The sequence below is a fragment of the Acyrthosiphon pisum genome, chromosome A1 (assembly GCF_005508785.2).
Source record: "Acyrthosiphon pisum isolate AL4f chromosome A1, pea_aphid_22Mar2018_4r6ur, whole genome shotgun sequence".
Classification (NCBI taxonomy): domain Eukaryota; kingdom Metazoa; phylum Arthropoda; class Insecta; order Hemiptera; family Aphididae; genus Acyrthosiphon; species Acyrthosiphon pisum.
The window spans coordinates 85,631,715-85,643,904 of NC_042494.1; the positions used below are offsets into that span (position 1 = coordinate 85,631,715).

Genomic DNA, 12,190 nt, shown 5'->3' on the forward strand with positions numbered 1-12,190 from the left:
AAAAGATTTTGCGTAAAAATTCCCGTTTTCATAATTTTTCTTTGTTTTTCACGGCGCTTGTGAAAATTATTGGAAACATTTTACTTTTGACCCCCCAAAATACCAACTAGATTCACTTTCCTATCAGAAAAGGTACTGTTGGAGAAAATCCAAGCACTTTTACTGTCCTAAAAGGTGATGGCAGACACAAAAAAAAAAAGAAAAAAAAAAAAAAACACAAATCATTGTTAAATCAATACATTCATCGTTCCACTCAGAATCTAAAATAGTAAAAATGACTAAAAATAAATTGTTTTTTAAACAATAAAGATTATGTAATAAAATATTTTCTTAAACATTAATTGTTGTTAATATAATGATTAATGAGTATCTTACACTCTTACGTTATATAAATCACCCGTGGTATAATGCTATTGATAGATATACCTAAGCCTAACGCGTACAATATAACATGTGGGTAAACAATGTATACGGATATTTATTATTTATTAACAAACATAACATTATCTGCTATTTCAGTTTGCTGTAGTCAGTGTGTAGTAAAAACAAAAAAATTGTTTAGGTACACATTTATCACGTTACTATGTTGCAAAAATGCAACATTGACTTGTACACGAATCCGGAAACTCTGTGGGTCGATTTGTTCGAAGTTAAGAGTTATTAGCCAATAGATAATAAGAATAACAGATTACTATTTACTAGTTTACTATTTAGTTCTAAATCTGGTCGCTGGATGATCGAAAGACCTCAGAAAAATTTTAAAATGTTGGTTTATTTCCATTGAGATATTTTTATTTTTATTTTTTTATTTATTATTTATGTCTTATACGCCATATATGTATGGTCTTAAGCTGAACCTTAGATCATAATATACTATTACGTGTATAGGTACTATGGATTCACATTTCCTATCTCGCTCGTGTAAACAATTTGAAGGTTGAAGCCATGAACTAAGATATTATACAATATATATAATATACCTATATATAACTATATAATTAAGTCTTAAATCATGATAGAAGGACATAAATACATAATATAAGCGACGAGTGTCTCACGAAAACGCTTGATGAGCAGATGCGTGAGATGAATCTTTGAATTTTTTCGGCGATAATATAATTTTGTATAAGATTGACAATCTTACGATCAAATGTAGGTAATCAGAAAAAATTTCCCGGTAAAAAAGTTTCACACTAGGAAAAAGAAGTCCCGAAAAAATGAATGAAAATATATCAAAATTGAAGTATAAATAATAAATATGTTAAAATTGTATTGAAAAATACATTCAAGTCACACAAAAAATCATAAAATATAATAAGCTTACATATCTATAGGTATAATGTATATATTATAATATATAGATTCAAATTTCAAGTTCCTTAATGAAGATCATATTTTTGGCTTTTTCTATAACTTAGTAATTTAGTATTTAGTTTTAGTGTAATGATAATAATATGGTATATATCAAATTGTTGGTATAGATAAATATAAAAAGTTTCATATTATAAATTATTCATCATAAATTGAAAGGAAGTTTTAAAAAAATTTAGTTTGTTACAATAGGAATTCATTCTGGATGGTTTTTAAAATAGGGTAGACTAATAAATTATAAATATATACGAAATTACTATAGATACTTATAATTCGAACTTTGATTAGGAACATTACATAAAAACAAACGTTTTTTTGGTATAATAATAGGTTATATGTATACCTATAAACAGGCCTTTTTAACGGCCGTAAGTCATAACATAAGAAAGAGCTGTACCTAATTATAGTATTCATTTTTATAGTATTATTATTATAATTATATAGGCACTATAATTGTATCTATTATTGACTATTTTATAATGTATTACATTTTATTATTTTAGACTAGTATAAAATTAAATATTTATAATTTATAATTTTAATTTTAATATGTGATTTAAGTAAGTAATTAACATTTTTTATATTGATTTTTTTTAAATCAATTTTTTATGTAACTTTAATGTATTTTTCAATACAATTTTAACATATTTATACTTTAATTTTGATATAATATTTTCATTAATTTTTATCGGGACTTTTTTTTCTTAGTGTGAGAATTTTTTTAACGGGAATTTTTTTCCGCGATTCGTACTTATTTTATGGGGGCCTCTTATTAGTTGAATCTTGTGAATTTATATTTATATGGAATTCATCGAAGATTCAGAAGATCTGAATCATGAACATATTATCATGTTAACATCTGAATATTTTGAGCCTTCAAGGCGCTTCTTCCATGAAATTTTTTATCAAAACTTTATCAATATTTTATTGTCTTCGACCACGGTTTAAGATAGTATTATGTAAAACCGTGGACCAAACCAATCCTATTATCAAACTTCTAACTAGTTTCTGGTAGACGTAAGACGTCTTCACTGAATCTTGTAACGTACTAACGTCTTGTAGTTGTGGTCAACTTGTTTGTAATCTGTGATGTTCGTCCCCACCGTCATTATGTGTAACAATATTGTGTATATTATGTGAAAATAAGTGGGTCTCGTATCTGAATGCCGAGTATCACAGTCTATTATAACCAAAACAATTATTGAAATTCACTGAAACGAGACGGCAACTGGACCATTCAATTTATGCTCGAATTGTTTTCCGTAACGGTGAGTCCAACTAGACAATAATATAATGTGTTTGCCATAACACTACGTACCTAAACTTCGTTGCGCGACTTTCATCCGATTGGAATCTGTTTGAGAAATGGGTTCCAAAATAGAATATGTGGACTCGTCGCAGATGTACGCTACAAACTATGTGCGTAACGCCAAAGCGGTTGGCGTTTTGTGGGGTATATTTACAGTTTGCTATGCAATAATTGTAGCAGTGGCATTCATCACTCCAGAATGGATAGGTGACACTACAACGTCTGAAAATCCTGCTCGTTTCGGTCTATGGAGCAGCTGTTACTTCGGCAATGGTGTGTCGACTGCTGTCGAGGACTGTCAGGGAAAACTGGAAGATCTGTCCAATATACCAAGTGTAGCCATAAGAGTGGCGGCAATTTTTGGCAGTGTGTCTGTGTGCATAGCTATAATTATTGTGGTGATGTTGTTGTTCTTCTTCTTATTTCAATCGACAACAGTGTACCTTATTTGTGGATGGCTACATGTTTTATCTGGTACACAATTTTTTTTCACAATATTAATTGACCTAATTGCCTAATTATTAGGGCTCGGATATATATGTATTTATATAACCAAAGTATGTATTTATACAATAAAAATATGTACATAAATATGTGCTAAAGAATTCAAAATATGTATTATCGAAAAAAAAATAATAATAAATAATATAATAAAATGTAATAAAAAATGCATATTTATCTATAGTTATCTAATTATCTTGATTACAATCAATAATAACATGCACTTTTAAATTTTCGAATTCAAAAGATCGTCAATATAATATATAGTCATGATAACCTTTCAATTATTCTAACTCTAAAGAAAAGACATCAAAACTGTATAATTGTATAAATATGTAAAAACATGTACTTATGACAAAATATTTAAAAATATGTAAAATCAAATATAGCTCATTTTATCAAAAACATTCTGAAACAAATTTATCACTTGCCGAAATTAGTTTATCATGCCGCAGAGAAAATATGTATTTACATATAAATCCGAGCCCTACTAATTATTATGTATTTCATTGAAATGGTATTTAATATTTAGCTGGGTGTCTGATCGCATCCATTGTTGTTTTTCCAATGGGCTGGGATTCACCACATATTCAGAAAACATGTGGTCCAGAGGCTAAAAGCTATAGTCTTGGCGACTGTAATTTTCGTTGGGCATATTTATTAGCAATCATAGCAAGTGTGGATGCACTTATTCTATCCGCTTTGGCTTTTATCTTAGCCACTAGGCATATAAAACTTCAACCAGAACCCTTATATGCATCAACATTGCGCAAAGGTAATTTGTTAATGTTTTAATAATATAGATAATTAAATAGTTTAAAATAACATTTTTTTTTCTTTAGGTGAGCTCAATGGTGGATATTTAGGTGACAGTAGTGCATCAATGGCTGGTTCTAGAAAGTCATTGAATTTGCAACCAGTTATGTTGATGCCACAGCCAATGATGGACCAAGATCGGTTTTCTGAATTTTCCAATAGAACGGGTCGCTCTCATAAAGGTGCCATGTACAGACCGGAGTATGCTTCATCTAGTATTCATAATTTTCAACTCTAATGAATTTCTTGAAAAAATATGATACTTTTAGATTTTACTCTTTTAGTAGAAGGAAGATAAAACAGGGTTAAACCATTATTACATATTTGTATGTATATTAAATTATTAATTTGAAAGATTATAGCCATTAAATTAAAAGTAGAATGTTGATGTTAAATTATTTCCACTGTTAATTATATATTATATTTTTTTTTAAAGTGTAAAGGTCCCTACACACTGTGGCGGTGACACATTTCACCGCTCACCGCTGCGGCAAAGCTAAGACAATAGAATTTAACGCCACCGCTGCAGTGTGTGTGGATCTTTAGAAATGTAACTATTTTTTAAAAATTAATATTGTTTCAAATTTTGGGTATATCTAAATGTTCAACTATTTTATTTTGTTTATATTTAAAATGTATAAGCAATGCTTGAACAAATTGTCCAATATTTTTAAGTATTATTGTGAATCTCAGTATCTTCATTTGTTAGGTTATTTAAACTAACACTTGACATGTAAACAATGAATATTATTTTATGAAGTCCGTCCAGTTATAAACTATTATCTCTTTATATTTTTATATGTGTATTAATTATGAATCATGTTATTATAACTGGTTTTACTTGGTAGAAAATAAAATACTATACTTATTAGTAATTATAATCATGTATGTACTTTTTTTATTGTTCTGATCAGATATTATGTTAACTTTTCTAGTCAATAGAATAAGAAAATGACTATAGCAATGACTTATAGCAATTTTTATTGTAGTTACTAGTTAGATATGCAGGTTTTCTGAATTTTATTGTATTCTCATGTTCAGGTTTGTCATAATATGTTGGTATGTTGGTTTAGTAGGACTAAGTAGGAGCCAGGAGAGATGTGTTAGATAAATATTTTGACCAGTCCCTGCATGCATATTTTTTTACGCAGAATGTGTGGTGGCAAAATGTTGTAAAGAACTGGGAGCCATTCCGTTCTGCATTGATTTGACAGTACCAGAGATAATGCGCATATTATAGTGATTAAGTTGAATCTTGTTACAATGCAAACCCCGTTAAGCCATACTCTACAGAAGAGTAGATTAGTCCTATGGCCAATGTTCTCAATTAAAAATACATTTATTCAAATTCTGATTTTTACAATTTTTAAGTATACCTAAAAACCATATTTTCAAATTCCTGATATTTTTTTTTACTACTTAAGGAGTGTTCATTGGCGATACAAACTTCTATTTTTCAAATGATAACCACCCCTCGGGGATCGAAACCATTCCAAATTTTAACGGTTACGGTTTCAGTTTTTGAAAACGGTTTTCTACATTTTATGGTTTTGGTTTAGGTTCTAAGATCGGTTTTTCAAATTTATTGGTTTCGGTTTCAAAAAAGGTTTTTCAAATTTATCGATATCAAGAACGGTTTTTGAAAATTTTCGGTTTCGGTTTTTGATAATTTTTTTTTCTTTTGAATAACTTCAGACCCGATTTTTACTATTTACTATTTAGGGCTGAAAGCTCTAAAATATATCCGATTTGTATGACTAATGTAGGTACATACAATATAGCAAATTTACGTTCAGTAGAACTAATTTTGTGTTGTTAACTTTATTATGTCATACCTACCTACTTTTGCATACAACATATGGTTGAGATCATTATTCGAATATATTAATATTTAATTGTAATTTACAATAACATCAAGCTATATTACAATATAATAAAACTCTTGTTATGTGATTATGCTTATGATATTTTAACAAGATATTAATTTAAAATTTAAATAAATACTAAAAAAAGAGTATTGGACTATTAAAAATATTGTTATTTAAAATGTTTTACTGCTAAGATTAAAATATACGTTATAAGATTTAGTACACACATTTGTAATTCAGGGAATTCTGAGGAGAATGACATAAGAAATTGATGACTGCGGGACGGACGCAGATCAGTCGAATACGAAACAATTGTAATAACATTAATAAATAATAATATACACAAATACATCAAATACCAACAATACAGACGTGCATAGCCGCATGCAAATGGGCGAAAAAATAACAATTGTGATATTTGTATTTTAATTTTGAATCAGTGAGTATAGTAATGGTATTATAAAATATAAATAGAATAATATTTGTATTACCTAATAACAAGGCTGGGCATTAACGAGTTAAAAAGTTAAAGTTAAGTTAATAAGTTAATTTTATATTAACTTTTTAACTTAACTAGTTAATTTTGGCTTTTCATTAACTTAACTGTTAACTTACTAAATTTCTTTTTTAATTAACGTGAAATTAACGAGTTAATTTTTCATTTCAAGAAGTAAGTTAAGTTAATTTATTTTGTTTTTAATTTTATCATATTTCACTACTTCAGTATATTTCGTTTTCATGTCAAAAAATATTTACCGTGAATTGTTTAAAGTAAAAAAAGTATATAATTCGAATTTAACTAATATGGAAACACTGTATAAAATATAAACACTATAATCTATAATTTAGTTTTGGGTTGGAAAACAAATTAACTTTTTTTTAACTTAATAAAAAGTTAACAAAAAGTGTGTATAAACTTTTAACTTAACTGAGTTAAAAAGTTAAATTAACTTTTAACTTTTTGTTATTGGTGCATATTAACTTAACTTAACTGAGTTAAAAAAAATCGTTAACTTGCCCAGCCTTGCCTAATAATAATAATCAGTTATATCATCGGTATTCAAACAAAATATTTTCAAAATACTCGTTTTAACTAGAATTACAAATAATATGGGTAGGTAATTAACTTTATAAAATTCGAAGAAACCTATATATTAGTTTTAAATTTCAATCGGTTTAAAAAACGGTTTTTCAATATTGTATGGTTTTGGTTTAGGTTTTCTTCACGGTTTTTTAAGATTTTAGGTTTCAGTTACGGTTCATTAACTGGTGTTTTAAAGCTTTTGTTTCGGTTACGGTTACTAAAATTAATGTATATAATGTGTTCTGGGATAAAGTTACCAACCAATGTCATATGGAAGTATACCAAAAATGATGAAGCAATACCCTTTCAAGATTGGGTCTAATTTTTTTATTTTTTAAGTTGTGGGCAATTAACTTTTTTTTATCAAAACCATACATATCATTATATCAAGCATTTATTTATGTATCTTCAAAAGTTTTCAACATTTTGATGTTATTTTTTTTTTATTTTAAAGCCATTTAATTGTCCTATCAACACTCCGACGTACGCAATTGAACTGGAAATGCACTAATTATTTTTATTAAATTAAAAAAGTAGAAAAAAGTTAGCATTTTTTAAAGAAAATGGTGTATTATTTCAAATAATTTATTAATTAGTATGTGTTTTTTGTATTATTCTACTGTATTTTACTGAATAATCAATAATATCTAGAAGACCTTGAAAGTTTTGTTTTCATAATATATTCCTGTTAATTGTCGCAACTTAGTTTTCCTAGAATTGAGTTGGTTAATTGGTCGTTAATTATTTAAGTTTATATTATTCGGTAAATTTTAGTTGTCATAATACAAAAAACAAAAACTCAGTTAATAAATTATTTGGAATAATTCACAATTTCCTTTTAAAAATACTAATTTTTGCCAACTTTTTTCTCTGTTTTAAATTTAATAAAAATAATTAGCTCATTTCTGGTTTAATTGCGTATGTCAGTCGATGGGACAATTAAAAAGCTTTAAAATAAAAAATAAAATTACAGCAAAATGTTGAAAAGTTTTGAAGAAAACGAGTTAATTGGCCATAACTAAAAAAATAAAAAAGTTATATTCAATCTAAAAGTTATTTCTTCATTTATTTTTGGTATATATACTTTCATATGGCGTTGGCCGATCACTTCACGATAGATAGATATTAGGTAATAGGTATATAGCAATAAATAATGAATAATGTGTCACTTTATTTACAAATTATAATTTACAAGCTTTTTTCCTAACTAAATAATAATCTATTTTTTTTTTTAGATTTATGCAGTGTTATATAGACTGTAACGAAAAAAGTAATGGACAAATCAGAGACCCCTAAATAAATTCTAATTATCAAGTCCTGGGGGACATAGCCCCCCTTAATCCGGGCTTGTCTGTTTGATATTAACACGAAGCTTGGCGCGGGTATGTGATCATTCTTTTAATAATAAAGTATGAAACTATTAAAAAATTTGAAACTACAAACTAATTAAATTATTATTATTAATTACACACAAATTAAATTATGTCTATCATAGAATCTTAACTTTGAAGGCAAATTCATAGGCTATAAGCATAATATTATTTAAGTAAACTTTCGAAAGTATGAATTAATATTTGCATGATTGCTGAATCCAACAGCGGCAGCAGTGTCAGACAATCGAGGCTCTTGTTTTGAACTTTTCAAGGTTTGGCATGTATTAATTGAACAAATCCAAACTAACCTTTGATTAAAATATAAAATGGTATTTTATCATGACTTTGTATCCATTCCAAGTAGAGTGTAGTTCTGGTATACCAAGCAATAAAGAAAAGTATATTATACACAAAATGTATAACTTAAAAGTTGAAATATAATAAATCTAGAAAAATTGTAAGTAATTTAAAATTGTTAAAATCATAACATTAAAATAAAAGAACAGTTTTTCTAGGAAAGGGGCACAATAAAAACCTGGATTATATCATATTTGTTGTATAAAAAGATATCTATACTCTAATCAGGCTAAGATTAAAAAAGTTTTGCGCACGCAGACTGAGCTGCCGATCACTGTCTGACCCCCCAGGCAATGGATGTGTTCTGTGATTGGCTTACAGTCATTTGTTCGTCAGCGCCGGTGCAGCAGCAGTGCATACAGAGAATTATAAAAACATTGCGGTTATTAAACAATATCAAAAGATACAAACAAAAAAGCTAATAATTCGTAAAAGAATATTATTATATGTAAACTAGTTACATGTGTGATAATTGCAAGAGTAAACATATACATGTGAGTAGAATCAAACAAGTGTGATAATACAGCTCATTACTTATACACTAACCTCTCACCGGCGTCCGGCTTGTGATGGGGATGCACAAACAAAAATGTTGGACGGACAAGTGGTTCAATCTAACCTGAATGGAGTATAATCAGTTTGATTTTAATAATTTATATTTTTCATTTTATTGTTTTTACATTTAAGTTTTTAAGAAGCTAAATAATTTAATAATTATAAGAAAAATTGGGAAAGTTTAAACTATTGTTTTTGTAAATTAAATGTTGTCTCTGCGGACAAGCTCTTTTAAATAATTTTGAATTTTTTAAAAGAAATCAACTGATTAATACTATATTAAATATAATCCAAGTATGATCATACAGAAAAATGACCAATGTAAAAATATTTAGTTAAACAAAAAAACCGCAAGAATGTTTAAAACAAATACAAATCATATGAAAAATAGTAGATGTATAATTTTTCTCCAAAGTGACATACACCAATGAAATATGATTAAATTATTTAAATGTTATGCCCAAAATTTGGTTTAGGCGACAGTTCCAGAAACAGCAGCTGATGAACTAGCCCTGGTTTCCTCTGGGAAAGGTACAAGCTTATCAAACACCTAAAATATCAAAATAATTAACAGATTATAAAATATATTTGTTTATAGTGATCAATCCTACCTCTTGAAGTTCATCTTTATCCAACATGTGGTACAGTTTATCAGGTGTCACAGTAACAATCTCGATATTAGTAGGACTGAGTTTATCTTCCATAACTTGTTTCAGTATGTTCAAAATAACATTAATAGCTTCATTTAATCCCATAGACTAAGAAATAGAAATAATAAATAATTAATAATAATAATTTACTTGCATCTCATTTTTTTTTCTTTTAAAATTCATAATAGTATGTACTTTGTGATATTTTTCTTGCAATGTCTGTTGGGCACCTTCACTACCTGATCCGATAGCTTTAGCATTATACTGGACATATGTACCCGATGGATCCAAATGAAATAGTTGTGGACCGTTATTATCAATACCTGCAAACATAATTGCAACACCGAATGGACGACTCTGAAAATAAAGTTATTATTATTATAACTAACAATAAATACTCATTTAAAATATAATGCTTTGGTAATATTTTATATTTTACCATTGCTGGTTCTTTACTATCATAATCTCCACTGAATTGTATGGCTAGATTAGATACAGCTTGTGCAACAGATTCAACACTCATTTGTTCGTTGTATGTAAACCAATGGTTTTGTGACTCAGCTCTAGCCCTTTCAACCATTGTACGAGAGTCTGCAATCAGCCCACTAACTGCGCAACCTGAAAGTCATCCAGTATTTTTATGATAGTATAATAATCTAGTAGTAATTATTTTATAGTTTTCAGGTTTTCTACATACCAATGTGCTTGTCAACTTCAAAGATCTTTTCTATCTTGCTAGTTATCATTAGCGGTGAAGTGATTCGTTTTTCTACACCTAATACTACTCCTTCAGGTGTACAAATGCCAATGGCCGTGGAACCCAATTTAATTGCTTCAATAGCATATTCCACCTAATAAATTATAACAATATTCATTATTTGGAGAAACAAAGTTAAAGTGATTATACCATATTCTGCATTATTTAACTTGGAATTAAACTTGTACCTGAAATAGTCTGCCTTCTGGAGAGAATGTGTTTACTCCTCTATCGTATTCTGACCGTGTTAAGAACATGATTAAAAGCTTGAAAATATATCTGGAATTAAAATAAACAAATATAATGTTTAACGATCTTATACAGATTTTTAAATTAAATAAATATATCTTTTATAAACATAATATTGAAAAATAGTTACATAATCGTAAGTACATAATATATAAATAAGATAATTTAAGTTTTTATTATGTAGATTACTACAAGACATACCTATATTAGTATATTACAACATATTATTTACTAGGAACAAACTTTACAAATGATTACTATTCGCTTTACATATTTCATTATATTTTTTGTTTGAAAATTAAACTATCAAGTGTAGGGTATAAATAAAATAATACTTTAAATTTTTTACACAGGCTGTTTTGGCGCATAGTATTTACCAATGATTCCATACACAGTTTCAATTAAGCTAACAAATTATTCATTATTAGATTACTATAGAAATTGAAGTAATTTACAAAATTACTCAATACATTTTTCGAAGCATAGGTAGCTAGAGCAAGTTTATCTTTGTCATGACGTGATTAATTATTTTTTTGGGCATACAGAAAATAAATAATTAAAACTTAATGCTCACCTGAATATATTTAACTTCGTAAAACACTAACAATATTATGAACAATTCAACTGTATTATGTATTTACTATTTATGTCCGTATGACTTGCAAAAGCGGCTTTAGGTAAAAATGTATTATCACAAGTATCACGTAGTTTCGTTGTTTGTGATGATAACCTAACCTAAAATACCAAAGAGAATAGAGAAGAGCAGGGATAAAATTTAATATATCATCAAAGAATACAAAACTTCTAATGCTGATGCAAAAATACATGAAACGTATTCGTTATAAAACGAGCACTGCTGGATTCAGAAAACAATGCAAAGTGTATCGAAATCCTATAATTATATTATAATATAATCCTATATAGCCTTCTTATCACATTTTAGCTTATTCTAACAAAATAAAATGTGGAACTTTGTTACTTTACCGGACACCCTTTTTTTTACAATTTTTTTTTTTTAGACTTATGTAGTTAACTATACTGAGAACGATGGTGAAGTCAGAATTTGGCGGTCGGACTTAGTTCCGAAGTTATGGCTTAATGAAGTTCGCTATTTTGCGATTTTTGCGCATTCGCGCGTCACTAGTTTACTGCACCTATTACGAATATTATGAATTTTTTTTTTTTTTTGAAACCTATATACCTACTTCAACGAGTTAAGAACGACCGGTGCAATCAAAATTCTATAGCCATACTTCGTTTTGAAGTTATATGCTAAGGCAGTTTCGAATTCTGAGTTTTT

The 12,190-nt window shown here is 28.0% G+C and overlaps 2 protein-coding genes across 2 annotated transcripts; one reads left to right on the top strand and one right to left on the bottom strand.

Moving 5' to 3' along the window:
* The first annotated feature begins 2,345 nt into the window (after positions 1-2,345).
* Positions 2,346-4,878, top strand: LOC100158718 (LHFPL tetraspan subfamily member 3 protein). Its single transcript, XM_001944218.4, has 3 exons — positions 2,346-3,154; positions 3,714-3,956; positions 4,024-4,878. The coding sequence occupies exons 1-3, from the start codon at positions 2,737-2,739 to the stop codon at positions 4,233-4,235; spliced, it is 873 nt and encodes a 290-aa protein (XP_001944253.1). The 5' UTR covers positions 2,346-2,736; the 3' UTR covers positions 4,236-4,878.
* A 4,735-nt stretch (positions 4,879-9,613) lies between these two features.
* On the bottom strand, positions 9,614-11,619 carry LOC100168320 (proteasome subunit alpha type-5). The gene is made up of 7 exons (XM_001945348.5): positions 11,465-11,619; positions 10,830-10,920; positions 10,582-10,735; positions 10,324-10,502; positions 10,080-10,241; positions 9,846-9,992; positions 9,614-9,784 (listed from the first exon to the last, which is right to left on the bottom strand). Exons 2-7 carry the CDS (start codon positions 10,896-10,898, stop codon positions 9,707-9,709), a joined length of 789 nt encoding a protein of 262 aa, XP_001945383.1. The 5' UTR covers positions 10,899-10,920; positions 11,465-11,619; the 3' UTR covers positions 9,614-9,706.
* Between the last annotated feature and the right edge of the window lie 571 nt (positions 11,620-12,190).